General features: G+C 38.4%; 1 protein-coding gene across 1 annotated transcript in view; it reads right to left on the bottom strand.

Moving 5' to 3' along the window:
- CHN1 (chimerin 1) overlaps nucleotides 1-24,393 on the bottom strand; it is a 94,419-nt gene that overhangs the window by 60,878 nt on the left and 9,148 nt on the right. Inside the window, exons 2-5 of the mRNA XM_083865762.1 lie at nucleotides 12,234-12,272; nucleotides 8,967-9,022; nucleotides 1,606-1,637; nucleotides 611-724 (exon numbers count right to left, since the gene is read on the bottom strand). Coding sequence (XP_083721888.1) covers nucleotides 611-724; nucleotides 1,606-1,637; nucleotides 8,967-9,022; nucleotides 12,234-12,272 — 241 coding nt within the window. The remainder of the gene's footprint in view (nucleotides 1-610; nucleotides 725-1,605; nucleotides 1,638-8,966; nucleotides 9,023-12,233; nucleotides 12,273-24,393) is intronic.

The following is a 24,393-nucleotide window of genomic DNA, read 5'->3' as shown; positions in this document are numbered from 1 at the left end:
TACTTAGGTGTACAGGCCAAAATAACCTCCAATATCTTAAAAGTAATTAAGCTATTTAAAACTTAAAACTATTTTTCATTTGATTTTTTTATTTATAGCTGACCCACTTGCCAGAACTTTGCAGAATGAAGTAGCAGATGTGCAAACATTGTTAGCTAACAGGTGTTCAGACAAAAAAGGCCTCCTGATTTGTTGCCATCCCATGGAGAGTCTAGAGAGAATGAAGTGTTCTTCAGCAGCAGCTACCCAGCCAGTACATTGGCAGACTAGTCAGGGGAACTCATAAGATGCCTTTTATTTCTGGATCACCTGCTCTCCCAACATCTGCATGGGGCCACATCTGTATAATAGTGGGAGAAGGGCAAAATGAAGCCCCACCAGCAAAATCACAATTGTGATTATCCTGATGGTGCAAACAATAAGGAACTTTAGTGCTTCAAAAAGGGGCAGTGAAGGTTAAAGATACCAAATCTATAACTAGAGAAAAAAAAGTATAATGATTTTAAAAAAAATTACAACAAGCACAAAGAATTTTATGTTCTGAGGTCAGCAACACAGTAAAATCTTCTGAATATTTTATAAACTTAAAAATGAAATATTAATTACTGACCTTAATGCCAAAGTATAGGTTCCAGGTTGCCTTTGGCTTTCACGAATGAGATAGCTTCCCTCTGCAACACTTAATAATTGGTCAGCTTCCTCCCTTGAGATCATCCCATGGAACCTAAGGAACAAAAATGGTTTTGAAACACATGCCTCTTCTCTTTTAAATCATCTTTTGGTCTTCTTTTAAAAAGCATCAACAGTAGTAATTAAAAAAGAAACAAACATAAAAATGACTGATTTGCAGGCATCTACAGTTTAAATTAATTTCCCTTTCTGCCTGTATTGGAAGTTACTTTAAATGGTTTAGAAAAGATTCTAGGAATGAATATCTATGAAACAAGTATATTGTTTTTAAATCTGCATCTATCAATTTAATATATAGAAATAAATCTGCTTTTTCCTGCCGGCTTCACATGTTTTGTGCTAGTGGCATGCAATCAAACATTTTAAAGCATTTGAGGATATATTACGCAATCCCTGAGATTTTAGCAAGTTGCCATAATCTCAGTAATTGCTGATATAATAATGCAGCAACACTATACATCTTTTGCCAAAGTAAACGTAAGTAAACATAAGATGTGCTCTGTCTCTCCACATGAAATCTAACCATATTTGCACTAGCAACCTGAAACAGAAGACATACAGACTGAACATATAGTGCATTTACGATCCAGGTATCTTCTTTTCCTGAACAGAAACACCTTTTTTGCAAAGCCAACTGGAGAGGGAGGGAGAAAACGACAATTCCTTGAAAGTACAGAAATGTATGTATGATTTTCTCACTTAAAGTAGCACTCAGTGATATCCATCAGAAATTGCAGCTGTAATTTTAGGCAGACTAAAGTGATGGCACTGTAATAATGATCTGATGGTGAGACACACTGCTGTAAAACATGCAGAAGAAACAAAGAGCACAGAGTGAACACCTGACACCTTTTCTGTAATTATCATTAACCAGTATGCCAGGATAAACCACTTACAGAGACGTTTGTTACTTACTCTCTTCCATAATATTTGGGTCTGTTTTCTACCTAAAAGAAACAACAGAAATTGTAATGTTTCATAACAAGAGAAGCTATACAGTAAATGGACTATCCACAATATAGTATTAAAATCAGAGAGGGATATAATGTGAAAGTGCAGCCAAAAATAATCTACAACAGAATTTCTCCTGCAATTAGAACATAGGGAAACCAAAAGGAGACCTTCAGAAAACATTGCACTTGTGAATGGTTTAAAATGGAGTGAGAAAGGATGAGCCACTTGGAGCATGACATCCTCAGGACTTTGCATATACAAACTGATGGCATTAAATATTGCTTTTACTAAGTACCAGAAAAGGGAAATGACTTTGCATTTCATGCATGCGAGTGCACCATATTGTTAAGTGCACTAATACAGTGAAACATCTATAAAACTCTTAAATTTACTGGTTACCTTCCATTACAGAGCTGTTGGTGCCCCTGCTGAAATAAAGCCATGACTACATAAAAAGCCTCTCAGAGAGAAGGCAAATGGTTGAGTGAATCACCAAGTGCCCAAGTCTTGTACTTCTTGATTTCATTAAACTGTGTGATCTGCAGTATCACCTAAAAGACTTCAAAAGCAGGTGTGCATGTGTTGTGTAGTGTAAGTCCACCTTGTCTGTGCTCCAGAGACCTTAGTAAATGCACAAGATGCAGGGGTGTCAGGGTACAAGTTGTCTGATAATTGTTTTAGATGAAGTAATGCATCTTCATTTGTCTAGGAAGTTTAGAGCCAAGTGAGGAACAGCAGATCTCATGGAAATCAGTTAGTAATCTAATCCACCAGGTTGTTCTTTCTTGCTAAATTTAAAGGGGGAAACTCATTGCGGAGTAAAAGGCAGCAGTTATACAACCTGAACTACAAAAGTATAAAACAATCCAGCTATGCTGAAACACAGAATGCCACTTCAGTTTCTTTTTTCCATCTTTTCAACAAAAAGCCTATTAATATTAGCATTTCTCTCCATTATTTTCAGTGGAGTATAAAGATTTCAGATATCCAAAACAACAAACAACAACATACATCCTGATGTACAGTCCAATAACAATTCTTCGACGTTCCCAGCAAATAAAAAGCTATTGCAATGATTCTTTCATTGGAAAGAATGAAAGAATTTGGAAAAAATGTTCCATTACTGGAAAGATTTATCATGTTCTGAAATATTTCCTTTTCCTTTAAAACAGCAAACAAGAGTTGACTGGCGTGACAGCTGTTTTCAAAGGGCCTGAAGAGACTGGATCATTTCAAAAAAGAAGAAAGATATTTTTTGTTAAAAGTAGGCTATTTCTTCAATAAGAAGATAGCAACATAAACAGAGAAAAAATGAAAGCATTTTATTGTTGTTGTTGTTATAGAAACTTGAAACGATTCTTAACTAAAACCCTTAAGCCAAGACACTAGTTTAGGGCAGTTGTTAAAAGAAGAATCCTGTCATGAATAAGATTTTGTTGTCTGTCTAGTGAGATTTTATATTTATCTCAGTGAATTTATAAGACAGAACAGGAAAATTTATATGAGCAAAAGCGTTCCTTTTCAGAAATGGCTTAGTAACTTGACAGGGCATCTTCAAAGTACTTGCAAATCCTAAGAAAATTTATAATATACTCTGCAAACATTTAAAAATGTGAACAGGCAGATGACTGGAACAAAACACCTGAAAAAACCTCCACAGGAGTCCAGACATTTGTAGCTAGGCTTGCAGCTCATTTTGGTGGATGGTGAGTTGGAAAGGAAAATAACCACTTCTGTTAACACTATCTCTACTGATCAGTTTTACCAACTTGCAATAACTTCAGTATAAATGTTGATGTGCAACACTTTTTGCTTACATAAGACTCAGTGCAGCTGGAACCACAATTCACAGAGTTTTATTGTCTGTTTGTTTGTGTTTTGGGTTTTTTTTTAATCACTTTTTACATTTATGATAATATTAGAGGGGTTTGACATCTATATTGACGTACATTAAGACTTTAAGAAAATTCCATCAGATCTCAGCAGGAGCCTTCTAATTCACTCAGAATGACTGGGCTACATTCACAGTGCAGTTTGTGTGCACTGAGAAAACCACACAGACTCCCTGTAAGCGAATTTACCATGTAAGTCAGTAAACACTGTTCTCAAGCTTTCTATAAAACTTCTGATAGGTGTTGTTACACCAACTGTACCCCTTGCAACTTAGACACTGTGTTTATTCTTATCCTTAACTGCACTGGAACCAGAAGCAACGTGCAGCTTTCTTAGTCTTTTATGTTTCCTTGGACACCAAAAAGTTCATGGCAGATTGTATACTACAAAATTATTTCTACAAATGACAATGACAGGCACCCACATAGCCTTCCTTTGCACATGAGCACTAAAAGCCAAAGCAGTTCAGTTCAGAAGCTCCATTAGTCTAACTTTCACAGTCTACCACCCATAAGTTAAGGAGACAAAACCAAAACATCTGGACTGGAACTAAAACCACCTAAGAAAAGAAATATATTTTAAAATAAGATGATAGCAAGAAATCTGTCCTATTAGCTAAAGCTGATAGCTGAAATGACAGTGTAATTATCCTCTGCGGAATTTTTTCCTGATTTGGCAGTATTTTTGGACCAAATAATTTCTGAGTGTGAGGGCAGCCATAGCTGCTTCTTTTTCTTTGTATCTGGCAAAGATCATCCGAATGTTGCCTTTTGACTTCTCAGGATTTTTACTTATGGGAAAATTTTCCTACTCCTGTTTGCTTGGCAAGGTTTTAAAAATTGCTTTTAACTTGGAAAAAAAAAAGAAAAGCAAAAGAAAAGCAAAAAAAAGGCATGAGATATTTATTTTCAACGTGTTTATCTGTATACCACTAATGCAGAGGCCATGGGAAAAAATTAAGATCTCCTCCCTATGTTTAAGGAACACAAAGATAACAAGATATCTAGCATTGCTTAATTTATAATTTTTTCAAACTGAGGTGTGAAGGCATTGAAACCAAATTTATGAAGAGACTAATCAGACAGATTTGGAAAGCACCTTATAGTAGACATTCCTTTGGAAAAGAGCTTAGCTATCATGAAATTTGGAAAGTCATCCTGGTCAAATATCATGCAGATAAAGCCACCTTTACGAACAGCTCTAACAAGGATGTGTATTATATATGCCCATCCAGTCTATCTTTCTTGACCATTTTCACAATACTACAACAGAGATGCTGTTTGACAGGCTTGTTAACTATTAGCACTGAATTAGGCTGAAGCCTTCTAAACTGAAAGAAGAAGCCAGTGATTTTAATTATCTCCATACTATGTATTTTTTTCATATAGTCACTTTTAATTGTTCATGGAATGCTTTCATATATCAGTCAAGGCTGCCCTAAATATGCCTATGCATGCACACGTGTATATAAAATTATATGCGTAACAAATATGAATTTCATGGAGGAAATACAATATTAATTGGACAAACAACATTATAATTTGCATGCAAGCCTCATGCAGAAGTCAAATAACTTAGAATGTTATGGAATCATCAATTTTAACTTGATGGAGTATTAAAAGACTTGGCTCTGCTGCACCTTCACAATAAAAAATCCCAAATGAATGCATGCTCTTTTTAGTTCAGCATCTCTCCACTGATCTGTGTGTTACTCTGATATGAAACTGGTGTAGCAGAGCAGAAACTTGAATTCTTTGTATTTGAGAACCATTTCAAGTTAAGTAGGTCATACTGTTGAATACATCTCTCAGTATCAGCATTTGTACAATGTGTGCCTTTGCACATGAAGTAAAGGGTTGAGGGTTTTTTTATAGTGTGATTTCCAATTATTCTTTAACAAGTTCTTTTTCCCCTAATCATCACTCCTGCTTTTGTCAACAAGTGGATTACAATAAGGCAAGAAGAGCAATTTATGTGCTAATACCTCATCAAATTACACATTGCTCATTCCCACTGACCTCCTTGATGTTTTCAGGATCAAAATTCTCTTCCTAATATTTATGAATTTGTTTATACAGCTGAATAATTCAACCACTTAGGAAAAGATTCTGCTCCCCACTGACTCATGCATGGCTGCTAATAGAAACCCAGCTGAGAAAGAATAGATCACAAAGCTCAACACAAGCAGGAGAGGCTGAGACCAGAGAGAAAGGTTAACAAGTTACTACTCGCTGAATCTATTTTCACTTCAAATCAGCTCAGCTGCATAAATTGTTCAACACTTATAATGAAAAACTGTTATCTGCATTATAAAGAATTAATGCAGAAGTAGGAAAATGTATACTGATAATGTACTTGTCAGTTTTACCTTTATTAGTTAAAAGTAAGCTTTCAATAACTTTTTTTGGTAAATAAACTAATTCTTCAATGATAAAATGTATGTTTAAGGTGCTTTGTTCTGCAGCTAAATACCTGACAGATTCTTTCATGGTTTTGTGTTTACTTCTATTCTCACTGGTTCCTAAATCTGCAGCTTTTATTTCTCAGTTTCTACAACAATGTTCATGGTGCAGACACAGGTTTACTCTGCAGAGCTCAAGAAGCTATTTTAAAACACAAAATGTCTCAATTTTTGTTTCACTCAGACACAGGGATAGTTTTACACTTACTTAAAGTTTGTCAAATGTCATAATCTTGTTTTAGAATAAATTCATAGAAATATGACATTACAGACACTAATGTGATTCACTGCTTTCTCCACTGGTGACAGGACTTAGCTGTGTTTTGATTGTGATACTCTTGCAAATCCCCCATTGACTGTAACAGGCTAGAGGCCACCACTCACTCATAGCAAATTTTTCTTTGTAAACCAGTCCAACTTTTTAAATTGCTATCTCTACTAGAGCTAATAAAATTTTCCAATTAACAGAATTTAAATTCAGTGAAAATGAGGATGATAAAGTTGTAGTAGTCAGTGTGATTTATATTTGAAGAAGATTTACACAGATGCTTTTATATTTGGCAGGCAAGTTTCTTGTTCTATTCTAAAAAGGGGACAATCTGTATCTGATCAATAGCTGAAAAATTTCCATCACCACAAAGGCAGGAAAAATTTTTAATTTTCAGATACTGAATACGCATTTATCCCTCTGCTTATTTGACTAGATTCATAGTATTCTAAGAAATACTATGAAGAAGAGCTTAGTATGAAATTTGCTTGTGAGTTCTTACCACCTAGCACAAAAGACCGCCAAGCCCTTCTCTGCAGCCAAACTAGCTTGGGATATAATGCCAACATATATTACTGAATATGCCAGAATCCTTTATCAGTTTACAATTTCTCCCTGACTACAGAGTACATATACTGTGTGCAGTCAAATAATTACAAAATTATGACAATTGTCATGTTAAGCATTGTATGATTTCCTTAACTGTGCTGGTACTTTCAATTATGACTTGGTTTGTGGGTTCTTTTAATTTCTTTGTTTTGTTTTGTTTTTTTCTTTTAAAGAAATCAAAATATATACAGAAGAAATGAAGGTTCTAATTCTGTGGGAATTAAAACATTCACATATGAGATCCTCAAAGCATCTAACTGAAGAAACAAAAATTTTCACCCACCACCACAAGTCAGGCAACTCCATGAGCATTACACTGTAAGTCTGTCACTATGGGAGTACACAACAGCAGGACTCAGAGATAAGGCTCAGAAAATAAAAGGCTCCAGTGACTGTACAGGCATAATGTCAGCACCTCAAGGAACAGTGTTAGAGGGCCACCAAAAATCTCTTCAAGGTTTTACAATACGCCTCTGTACACATAACCACACACACCACTTCCACCTTTTTTAGAAATACTTCTGAGGTGAGGAAGGAAAAAGCAATTACCCAACAGCACTTTACAACAATAAGTACAATCCATTGGAGGCAGGGAATAAAACAGTTTATCCTATCCAGGTGAGCACTCTGAATCGTTAGCCTGTATTGTAACACTAAGCTTTTACAAGACTTCAGATACATTGTATATTAATGTAAAGAAAAAATGTACCAAAGAGAATACTCAAAATAGAACAGAACCTTCTTAACAATGTTTCAATGGGAATAAAAGACTGGACAAATTTCAATTTTTTTACAGCTTGGATCTTCTGTAACTATCTTTCCTTCAAATCTCCATCCAACCTCATTTGATGTACCTAAGATACCTGCACAACAATTTAAACTGGAATACCTCTGCTTGGATGCTCAATAACAGTAGAAATCCTTGTCAAAAGAAACCTTTTTGCTATAATTCTTGTAAAATTCATGTATTGTTCTTTCCTATAGCTATATCTGGCTTAAGTGCAGTAAATTACAACTATACCTTTTTAGAAATATCAAATTAACAGAGGAAAACAAGTGCTTCCATTAAATGCAGTACTTCACTTCTGTTAAATCTCTAAATTTTATTTTGAAAATTGACAGACTATTTCATAGAATCATAGTTGGACTTTTGAAAAAGTGACAGAGAACTACCTGTTTAATTCTGTCAAATCATCCTCCTTGTGATCTAAATTATAAGCCATTAATGTACCTTCTGGAGAGTGCTACATCCTTCTGTATTTAATGCTATGTCGAAGCAACTAGCATATCTCAAAGATTAATTTTCTTTCTTTTGGCACATGATAAAAATGCTCGAGTTTTATTGGAGCAATGTAATAACTTCCAGTTATTCAGTAAGAGCTGTGTTTTATAATACTGCCCAACATTTCAGCATTTTTGAAATTGAAATTAATGTTTCCCAGGTTCTTCAGTGAAGGTGCAAGATGGATGTAGTTATGACTAAGCATTGCTGGCACCAATGCTTGGTGTCAGGTAAACCCTGGAGCACCACAGCCCTGGAGAGGTGCTGCTCTGCTGAATGGCAGCTCAGGGCACAGCAGCAATGTTGGATCTACCTCAACAGCTGATCCCATGAGCTGGTGCTTCTGTATCACTGCCTGCCAATGGGATCCCATTGCTACCACTTCAGTCCATAACATCTGTGGCTTTGCATAGCTTAGTTCCTGCTATTAATGAGTCTTAAGTACTATGACTCAAACAACAGCACCAGGGGAGGCTTTAGTCTTCCCTCTGCTGATTTATTTTACATATCTAGCAGTGATGTCTGTATGAACAAGTGCATAGTTCCACTGTACAGCTCTGCTCTTACTTCTGTGAATTTCTGATGAGAAAAGGAAGAGAAAAGGTATGTTTCCATGTATCTAAGAATCAAAAAGTAATAAATGATTCTCAGTAAATGATGATACACATCAAAATACTTTAAATTCCATCTGTAGAACAAATGGATTTCCGAGTACCAGTGCTCCCAAGGAACCACTCTTTGGGCTGGACACAATTAAGTACAGACATGGAATAACCGGACTACATAAAACTGAACAGTGTGGTACCTACCTCACAAGTGCAGGTTATTCTTCTAGGATGGGGAGCTTCCTGTTGCAACTGATACACTGGGAGGAGGGAGAAGTTAAATTCTAATTAATACAGAATCATCATGTAAGTCAGGCATCTTAACATTAAACATTGCAGCTTAAATAAAGGAGACTTTCTGCAAAGTTTAACTCAAGGTTACCAAGGATATAGAATTTACTAACAAGCAGTCAGAAAAAAAGAATGTTGCAAACCAAAACGGGATATTGATTTTCTTTACAATGAATTGATCAAGTAATATGGAATAACTAGGTGAGATCAGACAAGTTTCCAACAAACAGATCAGAAAAAGAATCATAATAAACACAAACTAAAGCTCATTATATGTCAAATCAGGCTGCTGTCAGACTGTCTTCAGTAAGCAGATGGAGCCCAATTCTACTATGCTGGGCACACACCCAGTCACCTGCAATATGTCAAGACTTTACAAGAATCACTCAGAACTGTGCACTATCAAACCCTCTGCCTTTGCCACTGCTCAGTGAGGACGTTCCTGAAGAAAGAGAAAAATGGCCTTTGCATTTGCAGATCTAAAGAGTTGAGTAGTAGAGTAAAACAGATAAGGCCCAAATTATGACATACATTTACTTACATTTATATCTTCCTTCCTCCTTTTTCTCTATTTTTAAAATAAGCTTCATCAAGCCAGAACAGATCTTTGCACCCCACTATAAATTTAATGCTACTAGTATGTGCAGACTTTCTAGTATAACACCAAGGGAATGACTTTCAACTTTATGCCAAATAAATCTGGTTTGGCAAGTCACCTTCAAAATGAGGCTGTCAACACTAAGTACACTACTGTACTTCAAATGGCAAATGGGCATTTGAAATTGTAATCTCTTAAAATTAAATTATGTTTCTATCATTAGTAGGAATACCAAGGTCTACACTGTGTTCTCACCTTCTTTAGATAATAAGACCATACATTAATTTAACCAATACAATTTAACTTCATTACGATTCTCATTTGATCCCAAGTCTTTTCCACTGGCAAATGCTGTATTTATGTGTCAACCTACATGGGAATGGAGAAAATGGCAAGATGCCCAATGATCATTGAATCATAAGATAAACTGGAAAAAAACATTCCCTTTTTTCCAAATAAAAAAGCCTAATGGTTTTTCCTGTTGCTACTATTTCCATGCTGGGCTGGCAATACAAAAATGATTTTTGCATGTGATGAAGAACAGCACACTGGTATATAAAAGTGCAATTATCATTTTAGGCATAGCATGACCATTTATATTGCCAGCACATAGATTCCCTAGCTTCTATTGGAAAAGCTGTATTTATTGGCACTGGACCTTGTCCATATCTAATTCTGAGAACTTCAGAGTCAAGTTCAAAGGAAAAAGAATAAAATGAAAGAGCAAGTTAATATTTTTCTGAATTTCACAAAAGAGCAGTGGAGACCCACAATCAGCATGCTCCACAGAAACTGGCTGAAAACTGAGAACTATTTCCCTCCTTACTTCAAGCCAGGCTGAAAAGATTTTCTGAAAGGAAATTATTTTTCACCAGTGGCAACACCTTTCTTCTCTTCCAGTAAGAAGCACAGCAGGCTGACTAGATAAGTTACAAAACAGGATTCCTATCCCCTCCTCCTCTAACTGACATACGCAATTCAAACTGTTCAGCATCAGTTTCCTTGCTGTAATTATTGCCAGGGATGTCAAACAACACATTCCTCTTTGTCTGTCATGAGACAGAAATCTAATCAACCTTAGGATTCAGAGCTTACTTCTCAACCATGGGAAGGTTCACCATGGCAGGCAAACCATGATGTTGGAGGAGAGTGGGTGCACACAAACCATACATGCAAACCATGTTGTCTACACGTGCCCAAGCTTTCAGCAAGCTTCCAATAAAGATCTGATATTAGAGAGCTTCAACCTCCCTGTTACAGATTATGGCATAGAATAAACTGAACAAGGAAGCAGTGTTCCCTGAGTTCACACAAGGTACAGAGCTGAAAAAAATAATCAAATCTGCCCTCTTACACTTGCTCTCTTTCTAACCATGGTTCCCACTTAGCCTTTAATTCCACACCTCTGATTAAAAAGTCTCCCAGAGGAGGATGGAAACCTTTTAAAGTAACTACATTTTCTCAAGTGCTAAATCTCCTCAACCTTTAGAGAGCAAACATTTTCACAATGTGAAATGTTGCTTGAGCAAATCCCTTTATCCAGGCTGAAGACACCAAGCTGAATATATACAAAGTAATGCAAATATAAGTCTGACATCCCTAAACCGTTAAGTGTGTTATACTCATAAACATTCTGTTTTCAAAATCTGCTTTTCACTCTTCTTTCTTACTGTGTTTCCTGTAGTCTCAAAATGTCTCATATCTTGGCTTTTCTATCTACAAAGAACTAGAATCTATAGGTGAGCCACTGTGGGAAGCTACGATGCTCTTTCACATTTTTCTCTTGTTCTCTTCCCTATCCCTAAACCTCCATTTGCACAGCCAAATAAGAGGTCAGCCCTTTACATGGAATTGTTTTGCATTTAAAAACAGTTGTTTGCTTTTTCGTGGGCTGGGTTTGGGTTTGGTTTTTTTGAAATGAAAACAGCAAGTTGTGAAGTTCCCAAGAGTGACACTCTGATCTCAGGGCAAGACAGCTGGACTGCAGCCCTGCACACCTGACTAGGGCAGCCTGCAAGGCCAGCTCCCCCTGGGCTAGGGCACACACACACACAACTCCAGAGCACTGGGCAGGCTGGTAACAAATCAGCCCCTTCTAGTAAGGGCCTCAAAAACCCTGCTTGTGATTTGTCACACCAGGCCAAACAAATGCTCCCATTTTACTACATCAGCAAATTCCTGAAGAAAACAATTTATTTTGAGTTTTCTTAACCAGCTCAAGCTCAGCTCTAGTGATGCAAGGCACTAGATCATAGGAGCTCTAGAAGTTTGAAGGATACCAACTTTAAGGCATAAATGAAGTTTATGTAAGCCCTGGTCTAGGCAGACAAACCACTACAAGCAAGACCAAGCAGGATTGGGACAATTCACGCCAATAACAGGCAAAGAATCTACTCTGCTAAATAATCTATGTTCACTTGTCCTTAGAGGTAGTTCAACTGCATCTGTCTCTAAACAGAAGTGAACCCCTTTGAGCTTCTTAAACTCACATTCTCGTGAAAAGAGAAATGAGTATTTTAAAGCAGCCAAGTGACTTTTCCAGCTCCGACTTGGAAGAACCCCTAAAACGCTGAGATACTTACAGTAAGATTTCCAAACGGGTGGTCTGTATTCATCAGTATCTGAAAGAAAACAAAAAATCTTAATGTTGCATAGGAAACATTTTAACACAGAAAAAACTTGCAGAATTATTGAGATAATATTGCATCTAGGTTTTAAACTTTCTTTTTACTATCATAGAACAACTTGTTAAAATTTCCCCCTTTTTACTTAAACTAAAAATGTGAAAAGGTATTTTCTCTATCCAGCTAGAATAAAAACTATAGAAACAAATACGAAAAATGGCAAACATGCAGATCAGAAGCCAGCATACTGTGAGGAGGAAGAAGAATGTATATTATTTTACTATGTATAGATCTTCAAGTTCCATTTTCAATTACAACAGAAAGATTTTTTTAATCTGAAGTTATATTCCAATAAATGAGTTTCCATGCAACTTATTCCTGCCATTGGCTTTTTCCTCTTCTGGACGGCAATTAACAACACTTAAAATAAAATTAGAATATGCAAGGATGGAGAAACATTTTGGAAAAAAGAAAGGGGTTGTTTTTTTATACTGAGTACAAGATCTTTTTGGAAGTAGTGAGTATATATTAAAAGTACCAATGTATTTATACTCCAAGGTTTTAATTAAAAAAAAAAAAAATCCCAACGTCTTCTGTCACTCTTATTACTTGTTTTACAACTGATCTTACATTTTGAGCTCAGGGCTATGCTGCAAACTTTGACTCTGATCCACTGTTTTCCTGCTCTGACCAGCTTCAGTTCGGATGTCACAAGTCACCAAGGCTTTCAGCAAGATGCTGTGCTTATCTGCCTTGGAGCTGGTGAGAATTATTCCATTCTCATTACACCACACGGTCACAAGCTGAGCCACCCACACAGCCAGCATTGCTGTCTGAAGCCACTTCTGACTGCAGCATTCATGCCTGAGCTCTGTTTGCAATCATCAGCTCACTGGAACCACCACTGCATCCAACAAAATACAAATTTCTTGTTTTTATTATAAGGTTACATAAAGATCTGCGAACCTGTTGCTTGAATTTTGGCCTGAATGGCATCTCCACTTGAGAGACATTAAGGCCTGCAAAACTGAGCCTGAAGCTGAGATTTTGCTTTGCCTCCCCTTAGACTACGCAATCTGTCTTCTTCAGATACTTGCTGTAGACCATCTCTCGCACATAGTCATATTAAAAATCTCTAAACTAGAACTTAGTGGCACAGACTTTGCCAGACCCTCTCAGAACACTCCCTGCCCTAACTACACTGTAATTTTGTTCCATTTTTTACCCCATATTTTAGCTCTACACATGAAGAAGGTGCAGTCCTTGCAGACGACCTTGGTGGCAATGGGTTTTATAAATACAATTCATCATGATTTTATTATTAAGGCTGCACTCAGCTAAACTGTCATTCCCCTGAATATGATGCAGTTTGATATTTGGAAGGTCCTGCAGATGCTCTACCACGTCTTGCAGATCAGCAAGAACACCTTGGATCTGCAGAGAGCCTTAAGCAGCCTGTGCTTCACTGTGGTAGTAAAAGCAAATCAGCAGTAACAGATGCAGCCATGGTTATTCATTCCTACTTTGATACCTTTAATTAAGGCAGTGCAAGTGGATTCATTCCAGAAGCATTGTAACATGATCCCTTAGCAATGCAACGTCGCATGGAAAAGGGGCAACATTTTTAAGTAAAAATAATGGCTTTAGTCCCAGAAGACAACTCTTACCCCACCATCTGAATTTACTTTTGATATACTCCGGCAATATATGCACATTTGGCAGTATGTCCACTAGTTGAATTCACAAATAAATAATTTAAGTAAAGGACAACACACAGATCATTTTTAAAATATGAGCTGACTGTTATGAAAATACAAACATCTTGGCAGTCTAACCTATACTTGCTCATACTTAAGCCATGCAATTGTTACAGCTAAGGGCATCATGGCTATAAAACTAAAAAGTGACACTATTTGTGCCAAACAAAAAACCTCAAACCTTGTTAAAGTTAGCCAAGAACAGCAGTTACTTTCATACAAGAAATATCTAGCATTCAGAAATGGGAAGGAATGATTTATGTTATGCAGCTGTGCAGAAAGATTTTGTTAGGAAAAAAATCTGTCGGTGAGCTTTATTGCCTTTACAGTGTGAGAATACCCTCCGGCCATCCCACACGAGGTAATGAAAAAACAAAAGGTCATTTCTATTGTGATTTTTTTTAAAAAAGTGTAGCGGCTAACACAGGCACAATGAAACAGTGAATCAGAGGGTTTGTAGTGTTTGTTTCTGAGCAAGAATTTTTTTATTACTAAAACTATCCTACTACACAAAGATGAAATAGAGTAAGCATAAACACCAGCCCTGTCTATTAGTTACCTGTTTTTAAAGGTTAACAGATGCAGTCACATTTAATACATCAAAACTACTTAGAAATTCATTATTAAGAAAAGGGTTTGATTTTCAGATAGTACAGGCTTCCACGTATGGCATCTCCAATTAGGCATCTGAAAACCACTAACAGGCATGATCAAAAACCCGCAGAAAATGTGGAACCCAAAATACATTTTCTCACTAATACTGCAGCACTTTCTAATTAACGCGATAAACTCTACACTGTCAGTTCTCAGATTTTTTTCACAGTAACTCAGCTCTGCTAAATGTTTCCAGGATAAAATAATTTTCTACAAGCTGTGCATTACGTTCTATCTTAACTGTATTTTCTGCCCTGAGATGCAATTCAGCTTCAAGCTACTCTTCTCCAAAGGCCTAGAGCATTACAGAACACATAAATACATAAGCTGATGCTATCAGCTCTGTCCAGATGCAATCCTACCAGCACTGGTCAGATTTTTACCAGTATGAAGGCACTCTCAACAGCAAGGACATTTTAGATAAGGGACACTGTCCAAGTTACATAAATTGCAATTTCAAACTGAGACCAGTTTCAAGCTGACAGATATTTTCCCTCAGAATTAGCTGGGCCACAAACACAGTGCAGATGATACGTACTTAAAATCCACACAGATTTCCCGTAAGCCAGATTTACCACGCAGGACAGTAAAAACTTTTCTTCAGCTTTCTGTAAAGCTTCTGACAAGTGGTGCTACACCAACTTTACTCTGAGCAACTCAGACATAGTGTTTGTTCTTACTTTGGCAGTTTGTACAAGCAAGATTTAATGGTATCAGTTCATATATGTAGAATCCTGAGGATGACATGATCCAAATGGCACATCTTTTCTTACTTGGTTTCATTCAGAAGTGCAATGTTTTCTGAAGATCTACCTTTGGTTTCCTTATATTCTGATCACAGGAGAAAATCTGGATATTCAATATTAGATGTTCAATTTTCAATACTCTTCTTTACTCACAATACACTCCTCTCTTTTCCAGGACTTTGCCTTCCCCTAGCCTTAGCAATCTGCACCTGCATGCAAGACCTCTCTCCTCATCCTTGAGGACTCACCTATCCATCCCACCCTATCTGCTCGTCATCTCACTATCAAGCCATCTTGTCTCATCTCATCTCTACTCCAAGGTTCCTTACTATTTGCTTAAATGCAGAGAAAACAGAGACAAAGCCCAGAACAGCCCAACAGGCAGCCTCGGGTAACAGTCAGAAATGTCACAGTGGGCAGATGCATTGCTCTCTGGGTCCAGAATGCCCTCCTTTGAGCACACCAATTCACCAGAAAGAAGGAAACGACGCATCTTGAGCATGAATCACCTGCAATTAAGAACTGAAACCAGACTGACCATCAGAAATACTCACTACTCACATGACAGAAATGGGCTTCTGCCAATAGACTATCATACAGCCATTTCAAAGTTCATATACAGACACAAACACTAGGAGAACATCTCAGATTTTCCATAAACACAAGTGTGACTAATAGTGACATTACAATGTAGCATTTCCCTACATTATTTTGCTTCTTTCTTACCCACTCCTGTTTTATTCACTATATAAATTTGGACAACTGCAGTACTTTCAGAGTGTACATTTTAACTGCAGATATGAAAACTGTTACTATTGCCTCAAACTGTTTAGAGTGCTTGTCTTTGTGTATTCCTTTTAAAGAAAGAATAAAAATGTTTACCTCTACTTGAAATGGCTGTTTCTCTCCCCACTGGAGATCAGCCAGTTCAAGGGTAGAGGAGCAGCAGCAGCTTAACTCTGCATAACCCCATAAAGCAATGTAGGACTTACAGAGAGATTTCCTGTAGAGAATTTAGTTTTATTTTACTGGATGGCAGTACCTGCACCTTGGTCTTCTCTAACATCAGTGATTAATGCTGTCTGGGAGGAAATAATCATCTATCTGGTGAGAGAGCAGCTCTTACCCCAACCTTTGGTTTTATTTGATAATATCTTTATTGAATACAGGTGAGGCCTCAGGTGGGGAACTTTGTGGAAGAGGCCAGTTCTCAGCCATGTGGACCAAATACCAACATGATCAGGAGAAAACAATGTCTGATTTCACGTTCTGAACTGGTCTACGAGCAAAGAATGGTGTAAGCCACAAATATGAAAAGATGCAAGAAAGTATAAACATTCTTCCATAAACTACAGCTAGGCACTAACCAGAAAGTGTGTGCTGTAAGATGCTAATCTTGCTTTGTTTGGCAGCAGCATGTGTCATAAATTAACTCCTGGAGAGATTCACGACCAGCCCAGTGGATGTGGCCATTTGCTGACCCATACAACAGATTCCTTTTTGTGCCTGAAAAGTAACTTCTAGAAAATTCCTCCCCAGGCCCCAGATCGTCCTTATTAGCACCTTCTCTATGCCCAAAGGATGCATATAAAAAAAAAATCACTTGACTTAGAGAAAAAAAGCCATAACTTACTTGCTGGTGAGATTCTCAAGCCACAAAAAACAGCATAGTGGAACAGAAAATGTCATTTCATCTCTGTTTTTCAGAGTATAAGTGCCAACAGCATTTCAGAAACTAAGCTCAAGCCATCACAAAATGTTTTCAGCAGCAGCCAAGCAGGCCCTAGCATTGAAGGCTTTTACACACTCCAACCAAAATAAAACTCAAACAGCACTGAGTTAATTGAGGGATGAATACAGCCACTGCCCTAGGCAGCAGCACTAAAACAGATGGGCTACAACTCCGTGGTTTCAGGGTAAATATGAGAAGCTGATCCTTGGCTGCAGCAGCACTGGAAGTGTTTTGCAGAAGTCCCTGTGTAGCTGGCAGCAGGAGGGGAAGATGATGCCAGGCAGCTTCTGGAGAGGGGCAGCAGGGTGGAAGGTGCAGAAAACACCATCCCTGTCTGTAGCATGTAGAGTGAAGAAGTAAGGAGCACACCACAAACATCCTTCATTGCTCCTAGACAAGACCTTAGGATGCCTCTTTCTTTGCACAAAGCCTCCTTCCACCCCTCTGCTACCACGAGCAGTAAGTTAGATGACAATCTGTGATGGGGTGGTGGGCAAGAGCAGGACCCTGATGTAAAGAGCAAGTGTCACATGCGTGGCTGCTGAGGAAACTAACCCATGAGGAAACTAAACATGAAGAAACTAATCCAGCCTACTCTGGGTTCAGGGTGCCACACACAGCTGCCAAAGGCTGCAGAAAGCTGTGTCAGTCAGTGTCAGTAAACAGACAGGAAGCTGTGGTCAGGCTTTCTTACCTGGCAAGAAATGTTTTCTTAGAAACAAATACTTTTTCAGCACTTAAGTCCTGCACATGAATACAAAAAATGAAATGATCCTCTGGCTCAATCCTGTCCTGCCTTCAACTTTCCAAAGCAAAGGGGCAACAAACTATTTCTGACCAAAATATCTTGCATGGGCTTACAGCACATTTTTAAAGATATGACATGCAACCTTTTGGAATATTCCTTTTCTCTTAAACAAAAACTCTTATACTGTTATTTTACCAAAAAGTTGAGGTTTAGAAGTCACTGAATAAATAATGTTTACTTAAATGTAATGTTGCTCTAATAGTGACTTCAAACAAAGACATTAATGACAAGAACCTGATGGCACATATGGCCTGGGGCCACGTGGAAAAAACGCTTAGGGTTTCACAACTGGGGCATCACAGAATTTCCTTTGTTTATGGGAAGATCCCTACAGGGCTGAGAACACCCCAGGCAATAAGCACCACATTTCTGTATGTCACTCAGCAATGATGACTGATACTTCTACAATGTTACTGAGTCTTTGATGCTTCTTTAATGTTATCTTTGGCACACAGTTTCCTTTGAACTAAGGAAAAGAAAAATGCTTTGAAAACTTTTAGACATATCAAGGCTCTTCCTAAGACACCAATGCTGTAAGGAGCTTCAGTGCAAAGTCTCCAAATAAACCACCATCTATTTTCTCCACCTTCTCCAGGCAGGGAAAAGACATCAGCAGGCATCCAGTTCAACATGCTGGCAGGTATTAGAGCTCAGCATGCACCTCAGTGGTGTGCAGACAGCTGACCCTCCCAACAGAGCATCCCCTGCTCTGAGCCCACCGTGCTGCCGACACAACCCACCATGGTGGGCAGCTGGAGTGAGGCAGCTGCTAAATGCCAGCTAAACTCCAGTCTGACCACAGAGACAAACTGCCTCTAGGCCCAAAAAGGAGCTCTTGCCAGCTTACACGGTTTGTCTCCTGCCAGGGGATGGCAATTTGCAGGCAGAGGTCACAGGCAGCCAGCTCAAGCACACTCAGCTGCTCCCAGGCCAGCCCTGGGAAAGCTGGCACCCAAGAAAGGCACTCCACCACTAAAGCCATCCACCCACAGGGATGTGCCCAAGCTTGTGGATAGAGGTGACAGTCACCAGTGACAACTCTTCTTATATGAAGTTTTACTCCTTTACCTTGCCCTTTGGCACAGGTAGCTACACTTCTCGATGCCCATAAATTCAAATGCACATGGTCAGCTTTGGACTTTTAAAGTTAAATGATGTTTGAGTTATCTAAGCAAGAAAACAGTGCAATGTATTTTCTTCTCTTTTTCAGAGACATTCCCATCTGGGAGGAGAACAAGAGTAAAATACAATCTAAGGGAAAGATGCAACCCACCAAAAACAGGAACCAATAATGAAAGCATCCCTTCAGTTGCAAGATGGCACTATATAACACACACTGTGCCCCAGGAATTTTTAATAGGACAAAACTTATTTTCATTTGCTCTTTCATCCTCTCATGCTTTTGCTTTTACCACTCCAAAAAAGGTACAATTAGGTTTCTAATTATTACTGGAGAAAAAATGATTAAAAGAAAGTCAGTGTGAACAATGCCCCAGAAAGCTACAAGGGCTAATGGCATTTCTGTGAGGTGACCAAGGGGGAGACAAGAAAGCACACTCAGCAAAAGTGAAGAGGCCTAAAGAAGGGCATGCTCTGATAATTACTTTAGTGTTGAGGGAGAAGGAAAAAACGGCTCATACTGCCATCCTGTTTCTACAAACGTCTGATCTGGCAACAATAAATTCTCTGGGAATGCTTCTAACGGGGTTGAATGAGAGACCCACTGAAAACAGCCAGAGTTCAATGCCTTTTATGAGCAGGTCTACTATTATTGCCTCTTTATGAATGATGGGAAATTTTAAGAAGTAATATTTTGCTCATCACAAGCACTGCTGCAGTGAAATGAACTCATCCTCTAAGTGATTAGACCAGGTTGCAAATCATTCATTTCTAGATTTTCATTTAACTAAAGCAAGGGAAGCAAGTATTCATTTTTCCTCCTCTCTGCCAGATAAAATACTGGCGTATGACTGCATAAGTAATGAGAAACAAAAAAAATTTTAATCCTTTACAGCAAAAAAATTAAAATTTAAGGGGAAATTTTCACATATGCAATGGTGACAAGAAACACACAGTTGTTTTTTTTCTCTTGACAGTAGTTCAATGGCAGGGTGGGGGAAAACCCCATGAAAGCACAGGTAGCTTACTGTTTAGTGTAAGTTTCAAAACATCTAGTATTATTTCTTAGTATTGCTGAAATTATAAAAATTAGGCTCTCAGAGAGGTAAAAAGATGAAAAGTGCCACCTTGTGGGCATTTAATAAAGACAGAATTTAATGTTGCTTTCTGTTTCCAGGGGGCTATCTCAGTCTCCAGACAACAGGCTGCTGCTGATTTTCAGTATTACTGGAACACCACCTTTGCTCTCTAAGAAAAGACAGACATGATGGGAACTGCCTCCTGACGTGGCTCTGCAGGTCAGCTGCAGGTAAAACAACAGAGTCAGGCCAAAGGTTGTCTTGTAACCCTCTGATTTATATCACCTCCTGTATCCTGAAATGTCTAATTTCAGCCTCCAAATGAAGATGTTGTCAAAATGAAATATGCCTCTCTAATGTATCTATTTAAAAGAAAAGCCGTCCTTTTCTATTTTATTTTTTTAATTCATTGTGACAAAACTGACCGTGTCTGACTGCAGCCCTGAAGAGATGGATGAATAAATTTGGCAGTTTCCCATCCTCCCTATGAGTTATTTGAAAGGTCTATTGCAGACTAATTTTGCAAGGTCAAAATTTTCAGAAATAGGCCTTTATTGGATTAATTGCCTTTTTCAGATTTAACAGGAAATTTTTCCATTTATCTTTTAGATCAGTACAGCAAACTCTTGTTCACTGTAAATTCACAGTAATGTAAGGTTACACAAGGTTGAATACTGCAATCAAACAACTTTGTTCTTAAACCCAGACTGGTTGTCTTTGCAGACAGTGTTTTGGTCATGGCCAGTGAAGTTTGCATGGAAAGCTGGAGAAATATCTGTGGAGGCTATTGCTCTTATACTCTGTCATTGCAACTATAGCAGGGATAATACAGGAGAAAACATTTACCCTTTGACATTTCCTTTCCTATTTTTTCTTCTGTAAATCCTTTTTTGTCTCCTATTTTTAAAGTCTGTCTGCACAGAGAGAAAGCTCATTTCCCATCACTTGCTTCACTTCTTCCAAACATTGATCATACTAACAAGGACACATCAGTTTTACCATAACTTCAAGCCAGTGACAACTGTTATAGCCAAGGCCTCAAGGCATTCACAGAAATACTTTTTTGTCTTCATTTCTCTAACACATCTAACAGAGAATATTGATTGGAGTTTGATTACACAAATATTCTGAACAGTTACCCTATCAGTGAAAAAGAGCAACGTGATATAGTGTAAAAGTGTCTTCTAGCTGCAAATTAATCTTCTCTACAATGTCTGTCCAGTCAAAGCTGAGCAGAAGAGACCCTAAAAAAAGGACAAGCACTTTTGAAATACAACCCCTCCATCCACTGCAGGATGACCTAATTTGCTGAATGGAGAGACATGCTTTATCACTGTTTGCTTGGTAGCTTTGATTTGATTTCCACACACAATACCAACATATGAATATAAGTTCACTTTCCTACTGTAAAATACACCTATAAGTAGAGCATTGTGGCTTTACCAAAAGCTAAACCTCAATAAAAGAGCACAAGACTGACTCTGCCACCCTATCCCTTGGTAAAAACCTGCTGAGAACTTGTCCACCCTTGCACTTCAGACCAAGATAGCTGTTGTGCATTCATTAGCCTCCTGGCATAAGAAAAAAAAACCCGACACCAAACCACCCATTAGCAAACCAGGCAAAAATCAGAGCCTTCCAGAGAAAATTAAGAGCAGATCTAATTTCTGACTGCTGTTATAACTGGCATCAAGACAGACTCACATGTTCCAAAGCACATCTCTCCAACTGTGTCAGATGGTCAAATAGATGTAGTTTCTCCTTCCTCAAACTTGACCCATTTAAACTTTTAGACCATCATGTTATAACAAACCTATTATGATTCCTATTACAAACAGATTTTTCATTTTCTAAAACAGTTGTCAATAACACACACCATTGCTCAGGCAAAAATATGGTTTGTATTTATGTCCTTATTTTCAGAACAGATGCAACTACCAAGTAAAGTACCCCTGCCCAGGATCATGATTGTGTTTTATAGTGTCATGAAGGAAAGCCCTAAAAAAATTATTGGCAGAGTCTGAGACAGGAAATGGAAGCAATGTGGTAGGATGCCTTTTTTTAATTTGAATTTAAGTTTTTGTTCCAAAAGGCATTCTCCAATTGCTGTGAGCTTCTCCTGAGCTTCAGTCAGAGATGTACCACTCCTTACCTCTTCTGGTTCTCATATAAAACATTCAAGAGGCCTCCAAAGAAATCAATTAGAATGCTTCAGCTAAAAAACCTGAAAACTTTGCATTTCTTTTTGGCAACGCCAATGGCTCACTATTATAACGGCAGCCAAAGAACTATGGTGAAAGCTTTTCACCCAATAGCCCCTCCCTGTTTATAGCATTACATTGATCCTTTTCATAATGAGTTTCCTCCTTGGCAGGCTCATCTGCGGCACTAGGCAGGAACCAGACAAAGGAGAGAGAACGGGGGCAGTCCATGGAGAAGCTCTGGGTCCAGCACGCTGTGGAATAGAGCAACAGCCAAACGGTCTCAGAGGTGCTTTAGCAGCTCTGCAAGCACTGAGAGGTTTTCTGCATGGGCTTTCCCTTTGTCCTCAGTTCCTTCTAGGTTTGGGAGGAGAAATGCAGATCAGGAAAGCTGGGAACAGGCTGCTGGAAGGAGAGCTGAATAAGGTTTGGTACTGCCCTGAAGGAATGGGAGAAATAGCTGGAAAGCTTTATACCATCGATGCTCAGAGATAACCTCCAGGTCTTTTTCAGGTAATTCCATGTTTCTTTCCCCCTACAGGACATGAACTCAGATGGTTTTCTCATCTCTTTTGAAATTGTTTTCTTTCTCCTTTTTTTCCACTAATTAGAAGAAAGACAAATTGGTCCACAAGTAATGGAAACTTGGGTTATTAGCTCTTATGTTATCATGGCACTACATTAAATAGGTTTCCAACAATTATTAGCTTCATTTGTAGGATATCAAAGCATCCTTACTGGAACTAAGATCCCATGGAAATGTCCACAAGTGAAAAGCAGACAGTCATAATAAGACATCTAAACAGAAAATACAACAGTAGCTGGTGAAAGAAGCAGAGGCCCCTGTAAATGAGTTAAGCGAAGAAAGACCAGTATCTCTATTCCCAAATCTTGCTAACCCAGTATTCCCCCAGCCAGCACTGTCTCTCTGGATAACAGCTTTTTTGGTGTCTTCAGCCCCACTTTGACTTTATAAAAAGAACCCTATCATGGGAATTGACAGAACAGGAAAACACATACAGACAGACACAAGGATAGTGATAGGATGTGACAGATCAAAATACATTTTATAACTTAAAAATGGTCCTGGCCTGACCCAGCTTGGTGAAAACTGCTGTGAGGCAGAATGTTGCAAGGAATTGTCAGAGACTGTGATACACAGGATTTCTGAACAGAAAGAAGGGCAAATGCTAAGACAGCTCTGAGACACTGCAAGCCCTGTCTGTCTTCCTCAGCTGTTCTTGCACAGCAGTGGGAGAAGGAAGATGCCAGCTTTTACATTTAAAACTCCTGACTAACAGCAGCATCAACAGTATCCCACCAAAAAATGCAATAAAAAAAGATCTTTCTGCTTCTCATAGCCCTTTCTACTAAGTGAGAAAAGCAGTTAAGAAACTGAGTTAGCCAGATTGAGCTCTCCCTCTGACAGAATGGTCTGCAACTCACACATCTCAGAGGCTGCTTGGGTTTCTGTCCCATCCTGGGACAACTGGGACAAAGGGGCTACAGTTCAGCTCCTGCTAATTCTGAGCCTGCAAAAGAGCAACTCAAGACTAAATTATCATCTTTGGTCTAATGCAGCTGGAGGTGGATTGGGGTGAGGGTATCTTCTTATATAGTACAGTTTCAATAAAATCTAAGGAATACAAGATGCTCCATTGAGTTACTGCTGTGCTTGCTGCTCTGCCACTGAGGAGGAGCACCCAAGGGTGACGGGAGGGGACTGTGACCACAGCTTGCTTTGGCATGATGGCATTGGGCAGATACACAGGTCAGCCAGCAGCTCCTTAAGCACCACAATAAATCAGCAGCACAGCTACAGGCACATGAGCTCACCACTGGAAATGAATACTGTGACAAGCTTCCTCTCCTTCTGTTTCTATTAAACAACCAAAGATTTTTCTCAACATTTGTTAAGTCCCATTTATAAATATACTGCTTGAAAAAAAATGCTGAAAAGGAAATCAGTAGAATTAATTGCTGTGTAAAAATCATGCTTCCTTTATTGGAAAGATAAACTAA

Source organism: Zosterops lateralis (assembly GCF_965231275.1).
Source record: "Zosterops lateralis genome assembly, chromosome: 7".
Taxonomy (NCBI): domain Eukaryota; kingdom Metazoa; phylum Chordata; class Aves; order Passeriformes; family Zosteropidae; genus Zosterops; species Zosterops lateralis.
The sequence above is the reverse complement of the archived record's forward strand: the minus strand, read 5'-3'. Positions and strand labels throughout refer to the sequence as shown.